Source organism: Macrobrachium rosenbergii, chromosome 9 (genome assembly GCF_040412425.1).
Source record: "Macrobrachium rosenbergii isolate ZJJX-2024 chromosome 9, ASM4041242v1, whole genome shotgun sequence".
Classification (NCBI taxonomy): Eukaryota; Metazoa; Arthropoda; class Malacostraca; order Decapoda; family Palaemonidae; genus Macrobrachium; species Macrobrachium rosenbergii.
The window spans coordinates 23,093,936-23,116,014 of NC_089749.1; the positions used below are offsets into that span (position 1 = coordinate 23,093,936).

General features: G+C 34.8%; 1 protein-coding gene across 1 annotated transcript; it reads right to left on the bottom strand.

The window, feature by feature from the left end:
- On the bottom strand, positions 1–21,742 carry nesd (nessun dorma). The gene is made up of 13 exons (XM_067108673.1): positions 21,588–21,742; positions 18,079–18,292; positions 17,213–17,421; positions 16,391–16,483; positions 12,201–12,295; positions 10,118–10,207; positions 8,363–8,584; positions 6,483–6,639; positions 5,821–5,965; positions 5,223–5,390; positions 4,239–4,411; positions 2,346–2,464; positions 1–1,910 (listed from the first exon to the last, which is right to left on the bottom strand). Exons 2-13 carry the CDS (start codon positions 18,266–18,268, stop codon positions 1,727–1,729), a joined length of 1,845 nt encoding a protein of 614 aa, XP_066964774.1. The 5' UTR covers positions 18,269–18,292; positions 21,588–21,742; the 3' UTR covers positions 1–1,726.
- Between the last annotated feature and the right edge of the window lie 337 nt (positions 21,743–22,079).

The following is a 22,079-nucleotide window of genomic DNA, read 5'->3' on the forward strand; positions in this document are numbered from 1 at the left end:
TTAAACAAGGGAAATTTTTTTTATTTACATACTCTTTATTTACAAGATACTTTAGTACTGGCTATACTGAATACTGTATATAATAGATTCTAGTAAAGTCATATCCCTATCATTCTAAAGCTTCATTATATTTGGATTTCATAGAAAACATATTTTAAAGTTTTCAATTAAAACATTACAGAAAAATTTAATTACCGTAACTAAATAATTCTTGGAGTGCATTTTACAGAACAATGCATTTCATATGCACCATTTAGCATGCACACATACAAGAGAGGAGAGGAAAGAGACAGACATACTGGTTGAATATAAGTACTATTATGTAATAAAATGAGATATCTTAACCATTACACATCCCAAGTAAATTTTTATCACCACCATATTCATGATAAACATGAAAACATTTATACTTTTTATATTACTGTATTGCTTCTTTACGTCATAAATGATAAATAAGAGGCATTCCGTAACTCGGCTAAAGAAAAATTACACTCTGTGATGTTAACATATCTAAAAACTCCATGATACAGTAAATTCTTTAAACCTCTAGTGCAATAACTTCTCTGGCCATCGACAGCTTGAAGTCTTGGTTAGAGGTGGCAAAACATGTTTGTTCCCTGACATTTTAAGGCAAAAGAGTGGAGCAAACAAAAGAGAGAACATTCAGTAAATTTTTAAGGAAAAATGAACTGACAAAGTTTTAGGCAGGAGTGTTGGTAGAGTTATTAGTTAAGATATAGTATATTAATAAAATCAATATCACAGAATTTTAATTATACACTAATGGGAAGGTACAAGCATTCTCACATCATCTACTAATTCAACAAAGTTATGAGTGATGGAGAGGAAAAAATACTTGTTGAGAGAAGCTCCAGATACGGTTTCTAAATCTTAAGCAGTTGGTTTTCTGTTCCATAAGACATTAGAAGTATAGAACTCTCTGCACTGGGGCTCTCCAGTTCTTCTTAACACTCTCAACTATCTCAAAAGAGGCTCATTCTAAAGCTATCAATAGTCATAATATGGAGGGAGTTTTTAAATGCTACATATACTGTCTATATACAGATATACACATGTGCATGAAGCAGGTGATTGTTTGTGCATACAAGTAGATAACTAATATCACACTGCATTAATAAACACCTCTGATTTGCATGCAGGGTTGTACCCAAGGAGAAAGCATAGCTTCATTTGGCACATGGGTTCCTGGTAGACAGTGATTTGGTTACAGGATTAAAATCCAAGAATTCATAAAGTTCTTTAAATCAATATGATCTTGGATATAATTCGCTGTTAATAGAATTTTGTCTTCTAGACTAAAACACAATGCTAAGCTGTGCGATAATATAAAAAATGTGTAATAGTACAACAATATTTTAAGTGTAATAGTACAACAATATTTTAAAGCTATTAAATATCCAGCTTGCTTGCAATTAATTTTGAAAGATTTGTGGTATCTTGCCTTTGCAAACTTAAATATTTTCTTAAGACAAATGTCAAATTGTTTCCAAGTTCAAGAAAAATAAAAACAACCTACGTGCTCCAAAGAAATTTCTGAAGATAAAACATGAAATGTTTTAAGCATACCATTTCTCAGTAGTTGACTTATGTTATAGCACTCATTAAAGTTTTCTCTATTATCAAAATGAACTATCAGAGACAAACCAATAATACAACACCAACTAAAAGTTTTTGGCATAACTTTTCGGGCCCATTACCTGCTAATTCATTTACTTTCACTTTCAATATATTCAAATCCTGAATCTAGGGAACCTGTAGAATTGTGAGGAACAAAGTCTTCCTCAAAGCTTCTTGAAAGCTGGTCTTCTACAGGTGGCCTTGTGGCAACCGTCACACCTGCATCTTCTTTGTTGTTGGAAAGGATATTCCCACTGTATTCTGCGAGTAAACTAAAAAAAAAAGAAAATAAAAGAAACTCTTCAACATGATAAACAGTTTAATGTAAACTTATAACTCTACAAAAGTCCCAAATCATAAACAATATTGGCAAAACACTGCCTTTACTGATGGAGGATCTGAAGAAAATGTAAAAATACTCCAGTATTGTTTTCTTGTCTAGTACTGTACTGTAAAATACACAGACTATAGCAAAATTAAATAAAGTTGTGGCAATCTGTATTATTTTTGTTCTAATGCCACTGAACTTATGACCTTAGAAATTCTAACCAGAAACTAACGACAATGACAAACCAAGCCTAAGAAACTGAACTATCCCAATCACACAAATCACAGTATAAGTTGATTTGAATTAAAAAATATACCAGACATGAAAATACTGGATTCTAATGAAAGTAACTGTATTTGGTTTGGCTGGAGTAACTTACCTTTTCATTAGTGCCTCTTTAGGAATATCTTTGAATGATGATATATCTGAACCCTCTGGCCACATTACCAATATGCCATATTCAGCACTGCTTTCAATTTTGCAGTAACTTACAGAAACCTGAAAAGAAAATGTATAACATCCTTAGCTGTGACAAACACCACAGAAATTGTTATATATCTCCAAAGAAGTACAACCATTTTCGCACCTATTACCCTTGTATTTACTATAAGAAATGCAAGGTAACTTTGATACACTTCCTACATACGAAAGATCTGGAAAGGTGTGTCAGTGCCATTTTCTTGTTAGGAATGGATGAAACAGGAGAATAAATAGAGGAAAAAATCCAGGCTTAACTTCAAAGGGTGTGAGAGGTTCTCCCCTAAAAAAAAGAGAGAAGGTTGGAGAATTGAAGGTAACACAAGCACTTTATTTAAAAAGAAACGTTCTTCATATGCACCAGACTGAATGTTGTGTATGCTTCTTCACTAGAGATTAAGCTGATTTGACAGATTCAGCTCGTTAAACTTCACCTTTTGCTGGCACACCTTACTGGGTGAGGTCACAGCGGCAAGACAAAAGTAATTCTTGTACCAAGTTAAGCTGGGCCATGGTAACGATGGTAGTATTGGAGAAACAAATAAACAGTTATGCAACTGCACAAATAATTTAAAAATAAAAAAAAATTTTGTAGTTACATAACTGGATTTGTTTCTACAAAGGTATTATTAAGGAAAAATAGTTAAGTGCAACTACTGACTCGCATTTCCTACTTTTAGAGCTGGTCCAAAAGGTCTGTTCTTTAAAGAAAGATATTGGAGCAGGCCAAAATTAAAGAAATTCAACGGTGTAATGATAGGGTTGCTCTGCATTGGGTATTACCTTGGAAACTGACTTTTTCTATAGTATTTGGTTACTTGCTAACAATTTACTTTTATTTTTTTGTCAGATGACTGTAATTTACCTGTAATTAACATCAGAACTGGTATGTTTTTGTATGCTGGCCATCCTGGAATGCTATCATGCATGTGCAGTGTTATAGGGGAGCTTTTGGTAAAAAGTGGAGTTTCCTTCATATGGGGGGGGGGGCAGAACCCCCTGCCTAAGTAACATGGCCTGCTATGTTAGGTTAGACTAGAATATGTTAGGTTAGTATAGTTTCTTTTATAATAGGTTTCCTTAACCAATCCCTTCTTGGACATATGGCTCCCTAATGACTTGCGTATGCACGGAACCATTCCATAACAACAACATGGAAGTCTGGTCTTTCTCCCAACGATTTTCCCCACCCAAAGGGTACCCAACCATGTTGGGTAGATATGAGGCTAATAATAATTGACTAACAATAAACAACACAGCAACACTGAAAGTATAGGAAAAACCAATTTTCAAGTTAATAGTTCATGCAGTTACCCTGTACAGTAGTTTTACCAGTTCAAATAATAGCTGTTGTCCAGGAGCATTTGCATGAAAATGGCTGCAGATACTGCAAAAAACCTTCAGTGCTGTCTAAAATAAGCAGCACAAGGCACACTGTAAGCAGTAACCCCATTAGAAGGCAAGAACACTATATAAGGATTCTGCATTAACATAAAAAAATATGCATGCAATAACAATACTATTTTTCAAAGTCATACCATATTGTTTTTGCCTCAATAAACAGTAAATAATAATAAACACAACTGAATAAATTCATGTTACAAAATGCAAAGTGCTGAGATACCTGAATACTGAAACCTTCAAGTAAAGTGTGTACACATAAAGCTATTTCATTACTGTACATGTAATTAATAGGCAAGTATTCAGAAGGGTGTACTGAAAAATATTGTGGTATACTGTTAAAATACTTCTGAAATGAAATTAAGAACAAAATTATCAGCAGAAAGAGGTTTACCTTCGAGTCTTCTTCAACTTGAATTCCCACACCACATCCAACAAAAGATGTTTGAGACAAATCAGCAAAAGCAGATTCTCGGAAGTCAACTCCTTTCTGGGTGCTGTCTCTTACTGTTGAACTTTCTATTTTGGTGTGTGTCTTCCCAAGTCCAATCATTCCCGTCACACCACCTGGAAATAACATGAATAACATTTATACTGTAAAAGGTACATTTGCCATCAAGATGAAATTGCTTGTTCACATTTTATCACAACAGTGCAAGAAATCTCTGCTATCCTAGAAAGATCCTCTTCATTAAATAATTTATCATGATATTCATTATAGTTGTCTCTCAAAGGATTCTTGAAATATATAATTGAGGAAACACCTACCAGTGGTCATCCAGATACCTAAAAAATATGAATTTAAGCTGCCTAGAATGTAGCTGAGTCAGAATGAGGATTTGTAAATGTCTACGGATTGATGCACTTATAATGTAGTAAGTAACTACAGTATTGAAACACAAAGGTATGCATTCCTGAATATGAATTTATTAAAAAATGAAGTAAACCATTTGGTTTACAGCATTCATGAAATCCTTCCTCACACTGTATAAGAACTAGCTAACGACAGAGTTTAATAACAAATAAAAATTTTTTCTGTGCACTAATTATTTGTAAAAGCAAATACCTTAGCAAAATCAAAGTTGAATATACAACTTTACACAAACACTGGATGCATAAGAAAAAATTATTAATAAAATAGTTGCTTGTAATTTTCTATGTATGTTCATATACTGACTCATGCTAAGAAGGAAGCCAAACAGCGATCTATAACATAAGAATGCATTGCATACACTATTCTATAAATATCAAATGATACTTGATTATGGTTTTATCTTTTGCAGCCTTTCTGATTAGTCTCTCCATTAACTTGAGTGTAAGGGATGATGGAAAGGCATTATGATAAACTCTTAGAATGTCATTTCAAATATATCCTTACCTTGAATCTCTACCTTATTCAGGATAAGATTTCCTTTATGGTGTACAATGCCAATCTGATTTGGAAGTGGTTTCAGTGTTACATTTTGCAAAGAGAAATCTCCAGTAATGTCAATCAAGACATCACCTGAGTTTTTAGTACCCTCAATGATAACATCAGTTCCCACACCTGAAATGCAAGTAGAAAAAGTGAGCAGAACAACAATTGCCTGGTTTGATAATTAAAGAATTACAGCATTAATCATATTACACAGATTACATACATTAATCATAATTAATGTCATCATTTTTAACACTATCAGAAGTTCAATTATATTGCATTTTTAAACTGGTCATTATAATTTCAATTTTTTTCTTGTATAATCATAAAATACTATTTTTGCACAACTAAAAGAATATATTGTTGAACAATTGAAAATCCTCAAAGCCTCTACCATGAAGAATATACTGTATTTTTTTCCTCTTGATTCCAGGGGAACTTTTCCTGGGGACTGCAGTAAATGACCTGAGGATATGGTTTCTTAATTTAACAAAATGAGATAAAACCAGGTAGAAGACTAATGCTAAATACTTCCAAAAATAGTGACATTTCATCTTACCTAGTAACGTGCCACCACCACTTATGAGTCCAATGTACTGCAGCAAGTGAATGCCAGGTAGAAGTACAATGACATCATCTTTTCTGGCAGCATTTAATGCCAGTTGCAGGCTTGGATAACTCTGGCATAGTGCATCTTCTGGGACCTGTATAACAAGTTTAAAATTCTTTGTTTATAGAAAATTACAGCAAGGCACCATAGCAAAGTACAGCAATGGAATAAAGTTTATAGTAAGTAGAAATGCCTTGTCAACTGCACATATCCTATGATATCAAAATACATGTGTATGCATTATAAACTGCAACAGGCTTCTTGGAGAGATGTGCTAATGCACTGACTTCAAAGGTGAAAAGAAAGAAAAGACAGAGCAGTCTGCAAGACTTTGGCAATTTAGTGAATAAACTAGCTGGGCTAAACAGTGAATTTTATTCCAGTAAACGTATGAAACAAAAATTATATAAACTGACTATTTACAGCATAAATATGGGTAAATTAAGGATATAAAAACAATTAGCAAGTGTAAAAATTAATAAATTCATGTATCACTTAACTGAGATTCAAATAAAACTGCTTAAACCTTACCTTTTAATGGACTATCAGTTTCACACTTGTTTTAAAAAATTATTTATGATGAAGCTGAAAGCCAACTTACTGTGTCTTACCTGTGGCAATTTTTTCAAAATTTCTGGTAAACATGATATGTCAGTCAGGGCATCTAGGCTTAAGCAATCCACTACAATTAAAATCTTAGCCAAATTAGTTCTTTGACTGGCAACTGCCCATGAGCAATCTATGGGCTGAGACGAGGTAGACAATTCCCTAAAAGAAAAAACAATGAATGTCAAGTCTGCTTTTGCAGTGAAGTTCATTGACGTTTTCATTGGATAATGCAGAATCAAAATTTCATGTCTTGAACAATACAAACCATTGCCTTATAAGACCCATTATTACAGGACTGTCTCTTCACTTGTCCCAATAATCAAGTGTCTGCCATTGTCTCTAAGCATTACTCTAGCATACTCGAGGCTTCAATCCTCTTTAACATATTTTTCCCACTTTCCATGCAGTAAATAACCCACATTAATTGTATGACTACGTGTTTTTCACTTCAATAGAGTAATGCTTTTCCTTTGTGTGTTTTCAACAGAGCAACAGAATTTACTAACTAAGCTCATTTCTATTATACTGCTGCTGTCATGCCTATGTTGTGGAACTGCTCACTCTTAAGAACAAGCAAAATTACTGTACTTGAATTTTATGAAGGCAGCTCACATACATCCCATTAGCACTGCCTTTAAAATTTCATCTCATTACATTGCATACTTTCAATGGTCAAACCTCAGCTAAAATATGGTCCCTCACCAATTTGAAGTTGAATGTCTTGAAAAATTTTTTAAAGTGAATTTAATCTCTCTGTTATACTCTATGTCAAAATAATTGAACAATTATCTACAATATTATACAGTACTAAGTGTTTCTCAGGGTATGTACTAGCATGAAGTATACAAGGTATCATGTTAATTACATACATAGCTTCCCTGAAGAGAAAAGAGGAGACCTACACCTTTTCAAAAATCATTATGAAAACTCATGCTGAAATTCTAAAACTATTGCATGAAAAATCACTAATGAAATATATCAGAGTTCAAAATATAAAAAAGCTATACAAAAATATCAGTACCACTTCTCCAGAGTCCAGTACAGACTTTTGTTTATTAGCAACCTAGAAACTCAATCATATCACTAAGAACTCCTATACCATAAGCATTTATAATACTATTTAGATTACAAAATTACAGTATAACATATTTTAACCAGGTCCTTAACATAGATTATTCTTTTCTCTCACAGCTTGCTTAAAGTGTTTGGTCTTACATGAGGAGTGGACATAAGAGCAAAACATCTGAAGAAATTTGACGTCCAAGTATGAAGACAACTGAGGGAAAGGATGAAAGCAAAAGACAGAAAGCAAATGCAACTGGGGTCAAAGTAACACTAGAAACATTAATACTGTCTATAGACAATGCCATATGAGTTTTATTCCAGGCCTCAATTGCACATACTAAACCTCACAGATTCTGGGAATTTTATATTGAACTACCCTCTCACTCCTTTTCATGCAAATGCTCCTGGAGACCATATTGTCCCCCATCCAGCCCAGGACTGATGGAGGGAGGATGGAAAAAGTGGGTCATAACCCCAAGGGGATCATGAAAAGTGGAAACAGGGATAAAATTCCAAAGCTTAGTGGCAGTGGAAAAGAAGTCATTAATTGAAAGTAAATGTGAGGTGTGGTGACTTGTTGATTGCTGTGAGACGGCATATAAAGAGGGACCATCTTTTAGCTCACTTAGAGCAACCAAAGATACAGGAAAGTACTAATAGTAAAAATATCCAGAAATGAGGAGGTAGAGGAATGAGCTGTCCTCTTTAAGTCTATGAGATCCTAATGAGGGTCATTACAAAGGCTTCCAAAAATGAACATGGAAATGGATAATAAAACATATGGGAAATTTAAAGAGAAATTTATCCATTCACATACCTCAGCACTGGCTCTTGAATTAAATCAAATCTAGCCTTTAGATTTTCTAATGTTTTGTGGAGATGAATAAGTATTGATACTTTTTCCTCATCCACCTCATCTTCACCTCCTAACTTTTCCGTTGCTTCAATTTCTTTCTGAACGACATTGGCAATTTTGACCAACTGACGAAGTTCTGAGCCTACTGATGATGGTATACGCCCTGTCTCAATATCTTGATATCTGGAAAAAGTTTTCAATCATTATATAAGTACCTCATTAATCTACTTACATAAGCCTTTAAAAATACATAAGGTGTGGAAAGATAGCTCTAACAGATTTTAAGCTCCATCACAAATAACAATCATTAGTAATAAGCCCATATTGTCCAGTAATATGCCAAAAGGTAATGAAATAAACCAGAGATGTATGCATTGCTTGCTCACAGATTAATGAGTCACCCAACATTATGAGTCTAAAAGGATACTTAGGTTTAGAAACAGCTGCCTTTCTTGATAGATTCATTCACAAGATTGGATAAGTTTTATGTGGTTGACACAGGATACTTTCAATATTTTAAGGAGGAGTACCATCTCTTACGGTAAATAGTTTAGCAGTCTTTGTATATGGCCGATAATCAAAATAACATATTTTGAGTGAGATTGGATTGATTAGGGTACTCTATGGATACATTTGAAATTGTGATAAGACCAGTACTTTCTACAATAAAATGATTAGTTACATACATTATCAAGACTAGTTGGGTTAAAGTAGTCAATGACCATGTTGCAGAGGTTATGGACAATGATGACAGTGACCCTTAGTTCCTCCCTAACTACTTTTTAGAAAATAAGTACGTATACACTTGAGGGAAGATCTGTGCTCAACTAAAGTGTAGGTACCTTCAATAACAACATAGGACCATTATTCTGGCTACCTTTTGTTCTTCAACCTATGCAACATTACTTCTCTATTCAAGTTTGTGGATTAATAATGGTAACCTCCTTCAATCTGCCATAGTTCCAGTGGATTTGGGAATAAGACATCATTAATTAGTTACTAATGTCTTTCCAGAACTGTATTTGAAGATGTCTTAAATATAAAAGCTGAATGAAGAGACAGGTTGGAGGTGGAGGCAGAAATTGAGAGACTGCATGATACAAGGTGGTAGACAAGGACAGATTAGTTGTCCTGCATTCTAATAGTGATGATGTACTGGTGTTTCAAGACCAGGAAAAGGTAATGGAAAAATAGAAACCAGTACTTCAGCAACATCATTCTTAGACTTGTAGTAAAAAGCACAGCATAGAATTGCATTGGTTTAAAGTTGCCAATAAGAAATGAAAAGTTACTTTTGAAAAGAGGAAAACACACTGGCTGACAATTTTAGGCCAGTGAAACTGGACATCCTTCATTTTGTCTTCACCTCATTTGGGACATTCTCCTATCCTCCCATGAGCTATCTACAGCAAAATCTTCATCTTATTGTTCTTCAAATTTGATGAAAGCAATAATTCCCCTTAGCCTTAGTATTGGTTGTTATTCAGAGTTGGGGTAGTCAATGTGCAAAATGAAGGTAAAGGGCATACATTTTGTTTCAGTTTGTAGCAATAACTTGAATGAGCATTTTACCCTTCATTTATTCCTATTATCTCCAATCAAGATCAATGTTAGATTTTAAAAAAATTCCCTTAGAAGTATGGGTCATGGTGAATTTACTTTGTTGGATGAATATTTGGGTACCTGCAAATACTAAAACACAAAATGGATACTTACAACTGGAGTCTCCTTGCTATGAGATGTTGATCATAACAACAGCTTTCTTCCTCCAGATCCCAAGCTTGCCATATGTGATTGTAAAAGAACCTGAAAATTGTTTATTGTTCAGTTATCAAAGTTCATTGCAGTATTTCACAGAAAAAAGACAAAAATGGAAGAAACATAAAATGACAAATTTAATGAAGATTTTCAGGCAAGATGTTTGGGGATTCCTACTTACAGATTCAAAGTAGGTATAATGACTATATTCACATTATTTGGTTTTAATAGGTTGACCATCACTAATCCGGCAATCAGTAGTCTGGAACAATCAGTAATCCGGCACAAATTTCGGCTACAGTAATTTCTGTTTCCAAACTAATTTTCAAATTTCCCGGGTCGCTGCGCTAACTCGCTCACCGGCCGCTTCGATTTGGTGGTGCAGTGTGCTGCCTCAACAAACTGGAGGTGTTTGTAAACACAGGCATGCTTTTGCTGTTCCATTTTTTACATTTATTATTGTCTTTTGGCCTACGCTATGGTATATCGCATAGGCTACATATACGGTGGCCTAGCCTACATTATACTAAACTCTATTCACATATTAACAGTATTATACAAACATCAACATAACGAATGTGCATCTTTTTCATGGATCTTTTAAAAAGTTATGCTTTACTACATTGTATCCAATTGCGTATATTCTCATATTGCTTTTTTAATATAAATTGCGATCAATGTTTTGTTTTTGGAATCACTAAGGCGGTGTTTATTTCGCCGCATTTAACTCAGTTCAGAGAGCTTTTCTTGCTTCTAGTAATCGTAAATGAATAGATACTTTTTTTATTTGGGACAAGGATATTTTTCATTATACGAAATGTTTTTAAATCGAAATATAACTTAAATACATTTCGTTGTGAAATTAATTTAGCTATTTTTTCGTTAATATGCAACATTCGCGGGAATCGCTGCTGGCCATTTTGGGGGCATGTTTGTTTTGTGTAAGAAAAAAATCAAGATTCCGTTCGCTATTTTCTCTTGATTTCATCATAATACGAGCTTTACGTATTTATCTTTTATCGGCGTGAAAACAGCAGTAATTTGTATTCTTTCATGCCCAGTAGTTTTGATTAAAATACATTCTCTCCCATTTTATTTACGGTCGAGTTTCATCCATTATGCCGATGCACGATAATCTATAGTCATTAGCAGCTTGAACATTGCTTCCTCAGCTTCATCTACAAATTGCAGCATAAAGTTACTGTAGCAGTATATTTCCTTGCCGATCTTTTCTCCAAAGCGAATGAGGGTATAGTGTAAAAAATATATCAGTCCTATTGTATGGTACTTAACGTCATTTGTAACATACTACAGTAAATGTTTAACTGTACGATGGTTGAAATACAAGCATAACAGTTGTTATCCGACGATTATTAGCAAAACAACACTTTCCCCGCTCGTTGTTTATGGCTGCAACGTGATTTACGCAAGAGTATAACGTTACTAACAATACTTTTATCATTCTCTTTTACCTTTTTAACTAGCAGATGGAATAAAGAGATGGAGGAAAAGAAGTTGGTCTCTCTAAGCTGCCTGCCTCGCCTGTGAAATCTAAAAATATAAATCTAAAAAATATATCCTAAATATTTTCGTATCTGTATTAATTGCTAACCCATCGTAAACTCAAAAAATAAATATAAGTCGAATTATCGTAACTCGAGCACTACCTGTATTTGATAATTGTCTTTTCTTTATTAACCAACTTGTACTGATTTATGGGATATTTTAATTCTAGGATGAGGTGCTTAGCTACTGTGTTTCGTGTATTCTAGCCTAATAAATGGTTAATCTGGTAAAATGGCTAATCCGGCACCCTCTAGGTCCCAATGATGCCGGATTAGTGATGGCCAACCTGTACTTCTCCTTCCTGAACACTTCTGTTAATAATAACAAAGGTAAGGCATACAATGGAAGAGTAATACAAGAAAATTAAATTAAAAAGTTTAAGGTAAATAAAATAATATTTTCATCCAGTATGCACACGTAAACATGAAGGATAAACACAAAATGTTCTACTTAAAACAATTTGTAATGGCCTCACCTTACTTGTTCAACGACTTCTGCAGTTGTGGCAATATCTATAGCTTCATTTTCTTGAACCGCCAGAGGGTACAGCTGCACTAATGGAACTGTAAACTAAAAAAAGTAATGGGTGAAGAGGGCATGATTTGAATGATCAAGATCTGATTGTAGAAACAATGGAGAAAAAACAATTCTGTATAATTTTCATATAGATATTGTTGTGTTGCAATATTCTGTAGCATGTGAGTTGTGTTGCTATTACAAACACAGTGAAGACTGACTGTAACTTGCCTGGGGTCGCAGCTACCAGGGTCACTAGTGTAGATTTATAATGTTCATATATAAAATAATGTAGTGTAATGAAAATAAATTCCACTGTTGATGAAACATAACCTTCCATCACAGAGAAGATAACTTTGAAAATATCTGTCCTTGAAGTTCTACATTAAACTACCCAGTGGAATTTAGCTAAAATTTGTCATAAGTGTGTACACAATATATAAATGGAAATAGTAATACTGAGACTAGTAGTGTGGCCCAGGAACTCAAGGAAGAAGGGCATAGATGAAGACACCTTTTAGAATATAATTCATGCAGAAAGTGCACATAACACAGAAGTGTGGAAGAACCTGTTTTTTAGCCCAACAAAAGGTAAATCTGATGTAAAACACTGCAGAGAGAGAGCTAAGGTACAAAGAAGTAACAGGAAGACATGGAGAAGTTGTTGAAAGACGTCCAATGATAGGGTGGGGTAACATAATATTTAACAAAAATGACAAAAGCAATGAGAAATGTTGGTGTAAAAATAAATAGGAAGAACAAGTCAAGAAAAGCTGACTAAATCTGAAAAATTACATGAAGTCTGAGTTAGAATGAACAAATTTATTAGATGCCATGCTTTAAGGAGGATTATACAGGAGGAGTATGTAGTCTCTACAAAATCTCATGCTCAGAATACTAAAAAGAAAAAAAGTTTGGTTATTTTATTAGACAGAACACCATGGCTATAGTTAAGGCCTGTATGAAACGTATTAATTTTCTGTAGCTAGACAAGACAACCAAGCCATGTGTCTTCTAGATCAGTGGTTCTCAACCTTTTTATTACCACGCCCCCTCTAAGAGCTGGTCCTTCCCTCCACGCCCCCCTTGCATCTATGAGTAAAATTCCCTCCCAGATTAGGAGGAAAATAAAAAAAAAAAAAAGAGAAAGAGAAGAAGTTTCGAGGGTCAGGGAGGGAGGTAAGTAATTATAAAATAATGGTAAGCCTAGTGAGTCTAACTAGAATGATAGACTACAGGAAACTAACGTTAGAAGGCGATACTTTTTCATTCTTTTTATAAACTTCTGAATATTAGTTCCTCACTCTTGTTAAGAGAATAACGAATATAATTCTAGAATTTTTAAATTTTCCGTAGGCCTCGCGCCTCCCCTGGAAATTGCCGACGCTTCTAGGGGGCGCTTCAGGTTGAGAACCACTGTTCTAGATTCTTATAAGGCTTACCAAAGGGATTTGTTCTTAAATGGAGGGGGAACAATGGAGTATGATAAACTAAAGATGAAAAGGGAACAGATAAAAAGTAAAATGTAAAATGCAGAAAGCAATTTAGCCTGGTTATCCTTATCAGGCAGTTAATCAGACCACTTTGTCATGATACAGTCAAGCACTGAAGGGACTTTGCAAAGGATCTTTAATAGGGGAAGCCAGTATGATATCAAGATGTTTGTGACTTTCCTTAAAAAAAAAAAAAAGCTATACAACATGTATCCAATAAATATAGAAAACTTACAACAAAAGACACCTTCAAAACTACTAGCCAAAGTTTGATATCAAAGTAAGGAATATAATAAAGGGTGGTGAATACTATTTTATATTTCAAAGTAAACTAAATGCGTGTGGTGGCTGGTGAAAGTTAACAAATATCCCTCCAAATCAAAGCACTGAAAAATTAGATTGATAGTGGAGAGAATTGAGCTCAGCAGTGTGGGGGAGATGGATATAAGAGTCAGCAAAATACATTAAGGCAGAGAATTTGGAATGAGGAAAACAAAGAATTCGGAATAAGGAAAGCAGATATGACGAGAGTGTGTGATCTGGAGAGTGAACATGGAGAGAAGATAAATGCATGAGGATAATTCCAAGGATTAAAAGGTGAGAAAAAGCCAATAAAAAACAAGTAAAATTTCCAATATGTAAATACAATTACTCATAGAAAATCACACAATTACCAAAAAAATTCAGTGTATAAGGCATGAAGCAAATGAAGACAAAAAGCCACCATTTCTTACACACTCACCTTTTGAGTGATGATACCAAGACTGAAAACATGAAAGGAAAAGGCATTCTAGAGTTAGCGTCAGAAGGAATTTTAAAGGACACTTCATAATTCTGTGTTCTGTCAACATGACGTGAATGGTGTACTTTATAGCCTGTTTTAAGAAATGCACTTCCTTCTGGTTATTTGTCATTTAAACACGAATTGTTACACATGTACAAACAATAAACAAATAAGCACTCTTTTAATACCCTGTTACATCACATTTTCCTTAAGTGATTTTTATTATCTTTTGGGATTCCTTAAAGAAATAACATACGGAACTGATATATGCTGCAGACATATTCTGAAACAAACTTACTGTGTAAAATTATTACTGACACCATATAAACATGACACTACAGATACAAAAAATGGATGAAGATTTAATTAACTGAATTAGGTCTACCTCCTACAGGTATTCAATCTAACGTTTGTTGCTAAAGTATCTACAGCTGTCAGTGGACAGTCCTTGCATTAAGCATCTTGTAATAAAAGAAAGAGAAAAGGCTTAGAGCCAAACCTAAGAAAATGAACCTTAACTACAGAAAACAAAAGCCAAGAGTAAACTGTACCATTACAGTATAGGCAACGCCTAATTCTATAAACTGGTATACAAAAAAGTGGGTATAGTATCTTTTCATAATATAACTTACTATATACTGTATAGGAAGAGAGATTACGAATTACAGTATTGCAATCACAATTCTAGATTCTCATAAAGCTTTCATGAATAATTAGACCTTGAATAAGAATATAATAGACAGAACAGAATACAGGATTTAGGCCCAGGCCAAGTGCTGGAACCTATGAGGTCAATCAGAGCTGAAAGGGAAATTAACGGTAAAAAGGATTTAAAGGAATAACAGGAGGAAAACCTTGCAGTTGCACTATGAAACAATTGTTAGGAGAGGACGGAAAGGAAGATGGAAGAAAGAGAATATAATCAGAGGTACAGTAAAAGGAATGAAAGGGGTTGCAGCTAGGGACCTAAGGGAATCAAGTAATACATACTGTGCACTACATGAGGTGCACTGATGGCACTAGCCCCCTACAGGGAGACCTTAAATAAGAGATTAAAACTGGAGCAAGACAAAGTTGAAGTTGTACAACCAGGGGAGGAAAGACCAAAGGAATAGTAAAAGGTCCTAAAATATGCAGAAATGGACCTTATTGCTGTTTTTAAAATTTGCTAAAATTAACTATAACAATGGACTTGACTTCTGCACCAAAAAGCATTCTTCAATGGAGGGTGGATACAGCTTGCGCCTGGCACGCTGTTGGCCCAGCGTTCGACTCTCCTACCCGGCTAGTGAAGAATTAGAGGAATTTATTCCTGGTGATAGAGATTCATTTCTCGTCATAATGTGGTTTGGATCCCACAATAAGCTGTAGGTCCTGTTGCTAGGTAACCAGTTGGTTCTTAGCCATGTAAAATAAATCTAATCCTTCAGGCCAGCCCTAGAAGAGCTGTTAATCAGCTCAGTGGTCTGGTTAAACTAGGACATACTTACTTTGCACCAAAAAGGGACTGAAGTCAGAGATCCATACTGGGATCTTAATCATTTCTACATTACTATCCCAACTTAGGGCTGCTATTATGAGCAACAGCCCATGTTGGCATATAACCAGCTAATTTATAATGACAACAGTGATGATGACCACTGAACTTGATGTGAACAACATACCCTGCAATCTCTGAGGCCATAGAAGTGTTAAAGCAATTTTTGTTTCTTTGATACAAAAATTTTCCACTTTAAATCTGAAAGATAACAAGATCAAGCACAAAAAAGGAACAGGTCATAGCTGATGAGCAAAATTTTGAATAAGAAGCATTAAAGACAAATTAACCCCAAGTTTAGAAAAAAAGTAAAATTTCCAAAAGATTTCACTTACCTGATCATCAGGGCAGCTCTTTACTAGATCTTTGTGAGTAATGTTGCAATATTTTACTTCTGCCTCCAGCTTTTCTCTGCTCACATTCACCACCTGGAAAAGGATCCCTATTCAGTAATACATCAAGAAATCAGATAAGCCTCAACACCATAGGGGTTTCACTTACGGTGTGCCTTACTTGGACCACGACAAACAGTTGTAAAGGTTCTTAGCAGCATCCCTTCTTAGATCCCAGCTGCACTGCTTTCTCTCTTTTACTTTTCATTCATTTTGTTTCCTTTTACTTAACTATCTAACTTCTTCAGTAATCTTACTCCATTTTTGGCCTGGATTATATGTTCTGCAATACTGGATATGATGTTACCTGATCTGTGAAATTTGACAGGGGGTCTCACATATACCTTAAGGTGATCTTGAAAGCATATAAATTTTGCAAATAAAGTATTTTTTAATGAATGCAATGCTATTTAATTATCTGGTGGGGTATACAGGTACTGGACCAACAAGGTAACTATGATTAAAGTTTACTTGAATCTCTAATCACAAAATTGTTTACAGGCATGCAATTAGTCTAAAAGGAAACTTTACTCAAGTACTGTATAATACTTTTAAGTAAATGGAATAATCTCTTGGCAATTTACCTCAGATTAAGCTATGTACCACAATTAGCAAAATAAAATGTAGAAAAAAAAAAAAACTCAATTGAAAATGCATAGTACTACATCTCAGAAATATATAACGAAATGTAGTACTGTCTACCTATGCAAAAACAATACATGTATAAGATAAACTTTAAACTTAGATACCCTGTACTGCACTTACTTCCACAACAAATCTTTGTGTAGGTCCAGGTGATACATGCTGTTCATAAAGTGTTTGAAATGCTTCTTGGTTTTTAACAACATGTGGCTGGGACTGACTCTCAGTGACTGATGGCTGTGAATATTGCCATACAGCTTTCCAACCAGCAGGTTCAATGTTTTCTTCGACATATTGAACAAGGCACCCTTCAACACGATCTGCCTCCACACCTGTAAGGAAAACATTATCGTCAATAAATTTAAAAAACAAATATTTGATGTTGTGCATTCTAATCACTTTATAAATATTTTCATGTACGTTCTAATCACTTTTTGGTTAATGGACTATTGAGCTTTAGTATAGCTTACGAGGGGAGAGTGAATAGCATAAAAAACAAAATAAAAATTTTTGTGAGAGGGGTGTTAGAGGTCTGACTTTTGAGATGAAACATCCTGCACCACACCAAACATTACACAATCAAAAAGAAATCTCAGCTTCTTTACTACTTTTGTATCAAAAGCTGGAAATGAATGTGATGTGGCTTACATGATATATTTTTACGGTTCAAACCATTGTTTTTATATAATATTTTTACAAAAAATATGGCTGCAGATAAGGTGCATAAGCTATTGGTCCCACACTCATGTTTCTAAGGATTGTGCCTGCTACTCATGATTTACTCTTTTTGCAACTGGGAATCAAAGAATTATAATGAAATATCAATACAACATGCAATTAATGTTAGATGGCAATTAAGGCTATATCTCAACTACACAACTATATGTAATACCCTGTCTACATCTTTCTAAATCTTTAGTCTTACACAAAGACCCAGAACCCTGGAAAATAGAGTAAATTATGATGGTAGCTACTGAAAAATTTCTTACCATGAAGTATCCTGGTAAGTTCAATAATATGATCTTCATGTAGCCAAGTGGCAGTAAATACTTCTGGTATGCTACGACTTGCAGTATTTCCTTCAGAACCTGTAGACTCATTCATTGGTGACGAATTAATCACTAGGGTGGAGATGTCTTTCGCAAGTGCAGTGCAAGGCGTATCTTTAGTTTCTTCCATGTTGATCTCCCTATACTGGTTGTGCTGAATAAAAAACTTATGAGTGAATTTATCAAGAGGCACTGTTAATTAAGAAAAATTTATCATAAGAATGGGTCTGTTCAAAAACTCTTAACTACGCAGCATAAACACCAGTGAGTATATAATTATGATGATAACAAAAGTACACACATCAATAATATAAAAAGTGGCCCAGGAAAGAGAAGAATTGTGTATATACATGGCAGTAATGTACTTTTAAAGTGAATATTTGTAATTTCTATAAAACCACAGCCATCTTCTGCAGTTTTTTGTTGATTTTTTTCGGAAACACCACATTGCTGACATCACCTACACCACATTGTTGACATCATCTAAGATACATCTCCAGTTCTTAGTACACTGAATATTGCCAAAGAGAAGGACTGTTTATGATGCTTCATTTAAAACAACTTTTTGAGAGACTATGCTATTAACTGGTACATTTCCATATTTACATTCCTAACTACCTGACATAGGGGTGTGATGACTTTATTTGCAAATCTGATGGTGTATCCTCACCTAATCTGTAATGGGTGCAATAATAAAAGGCTAGTGAGAGGTTAATTAAAGGCATACCTACAAGGCAGTACATGGAAGTACAATCTGCTCATGTGCTGGATCAACATATGCTAAATTCTATCATATACAGGTTAATTAATCATAGTGTCAAAGACAGCATATAGACAATATTTATCTCTTCATATGAAGTGAAACTGTTGTTGAAAGCAATGAGAAAAACAATAATTTTTATCAGCACTTATTTATATATTTGATGCATTGCAACTACAACTAATCTCTGCATGTATAACCATACTTTTACAGAACATATACATACTACTTTTAATGGTATGACTAGTTTACACATTATGATATGGTATACAAGAAATTTGGCATGTGCTCATTCAGTGAATTTATCTGAAAAATTCTATCCATTTAACTGAACAAAAAATTAAAAGATTTTTCTGGATGAGGCATCATAGTTCATTGAAGTGCAATGAAAAATACTCTTCTTAATGTAATGTCTTTGTTACGTATCAAAAAGCCAGACTGCCTAAGTGTCTGCTAAGCTGAGGTGGTACAGTATAAAAAATTTAGGAAATTATCCTTTAAAACAAATATAAAGGAAAACTTGAAGAGAAGACAGGCCTACGCTAAGACTACATTATAGACAGAAATATACGAAAAATGAAATAAATTATACATTAAAATATGATGTCATATAGGTAAACATCTGATATGAATAAATGTCATGCACATGAAAGTTACTCTATCATAAGGACATCAAAGAAATAAGAGGCAAATAATTAGTTGGCTCTTGAGACAGAATGTTTTATTTACAACAGAAACTTTGAGGCGATAACTGCACACATACATTTTGAGCCATAACTTCTCTCATAGCCTAAGGTACATTTTTTTTAACCCTACATTAGCTTGTAATGCCCTAAAATGGAAGACTGCAGTATCTGCAAAAATACAAAACTGAGAAAAATGGTAGATACTGGAGTTTTCCCTGGCCTTACTACTGATTTTGCAGGTACTGCAAACGGGACCCCATAAATAAAGCATTGAGGAATTATTCTGAAACTGCAGCAACTTGTGTATTAGTGTTTCACGAGCCCATTTGGTGGCAAATCTCAATTTCAAAAATTTTGAAGATATTGTTTTCCATTTCTGGGCAGTGTAGGCCTATGGCAGCAACTTTTCAGTAATAAGTAAAAAATGAGCTGAAGTTTCTTCGGCGCAATTGAGTTTTCTGTACAGCGTATAATGCTGCATGAAACTCTCAGCCACGGCCCATGAAACTTTCAGCTACAGCCTGGTGGTGGCCTCTGTTGTTGGCACCTATAGCGGTACCAGATGCACGATTATGGCTAACTTTTACCTTAAATAAAAGAAAAACTAGTGAGGCTAGCAGGCTGCAATATGGTATGGTTCATGATTAGAGGGTGGATGATCAACATACCAATTTGCACCCCTTTAGCCTCAGTTTTAAGATCTGAGGGTGGCCAGAAAAAGCGCGGATGGACAGACAAATAGCCATCCCAATAGTTTTCTTTTACAGAAAACTAAAAATGGTCAGGCAGCTGATAAACTAGGAAATGATAAGCCCAGTTCTGTTATAAGCAACCATGTTTTAAAAATCTCATGCTAGCATTGAAGACTACTGATAGGTACCTAGCCTAAGCTATATAAGTAATAGTCTAGTGTAACAGCTTGTCCATCAATAAACACTAATACCTAGAAGATAAAGAAGGTAACTGATCACTGATGATAGGGTTATCTGCCATGTTGATGTCAGGCTACACCTTGGCTATCGGGTGGCAGCCGAGCCGGTAAAATTGCAATAAAAGGCAACACGGCCAAATGGCAAGGAAATACACTTTTCTAGGTCATTTTGCTGTGTTTTGCACAAATTTCACATTAAAATTCGTCGTAAATTGATAGTTTCTTAGAAATACCTGGATTATTTTCTCCCATTTAACACTTTTAGGGGTTCTGCTACCGACGGTGCATGTGTTTGTTGTCGGCAAAATGGAATGTCCCTTCGCCGTGTTTAGTATTGGCCCGGGGGGGGGGGGGTACCCATACGTTAACAAGTTATTGCACTTGCAGGACTGGATATGAACCTTATTTTTTCATCCTTTGGTCATGCATAAGTTAGGGTCCGTGACCTGGGTAGTCGAGTGACAAGTTAGGGTTAGGGGCTGTGACCTGGGTACTTCTGTGAGAGGTTAGGTTAGGTTTTGTGGGTTTCACTGTTAAGGAAATATGTTATTCTGATTGATTTTGATGTGTTAAGCACGAATTTCACCTTGAATTTCGTCGGAAATTGATGGTTTTTGGTCCACTCATGTACATGGAGTTAGCTCCAAAACCGTTAATTTCCCACGAAATTGAAGGTGAAATTCGTACTAAACACATCAAAATCAGTCAGAAAAACATATTTCGTTGACATTATGGGGTGGTGCCTCTTACTGCAATAATACCGCCGAGCCTTCTCTAGCCAAGGGAGGTGTGGCCCCAAGAACAACGACTTAGCCTACGCTGGGCTAGCAACAAAAATACCTACATAACGTAGATTATGTGCCTACAAAACGCTTTTTAAAGCTAATGACGACTGAGGTTTAAAAATATAACCGAACGTCGGACATACAAAACAAAATACAATTAAAAATAAGTCAATCTAATTCACAGGCTAGAACAAGCTTTAGTCTGATGTACGTTAATTAAACAAAAAACCAAAATTTGAATTTAATTCTCCTAAAAAGACCGCACAATGAGGACATTTTTGGCTTACCTCAGAGATGGATAGTGAAAATTTACGCCACAAAATCTACACAATTTGACGTTTAGCTGCTTGACAGTTGTGTTTTGATGAACAGCTGTTACACATGTGAGTCACCGCCTCAAACCAAACCAACCAATCACGAGACACACTGTAGGACTGTTGCCAAATAGTTCATTGGTAATTTGCTAATAATGAAGTTTCTTGTGTTTATAATGACTAAAATCTAAAGATTATCAGGATATGATATTTTAAATTTCAAAATAACGTATAAATTGGAATATTAACGGTAAATAGTGGTTTATACTGAGTTATTTTAAACTTGATGTAATCACTACTGATTTTCTTCTTCATGCGTTCCGAATCTGAAAATCTGGTAACGGCTCTGGGTACGGAATGGACTGGGTGTATTGTATTGATTATTTTAAATTGCACAATAACGTGTAAATTGAATATTAACGGTAAATAGTGGTTTATACTGAGTTATTTTAAACTTGATGTAAT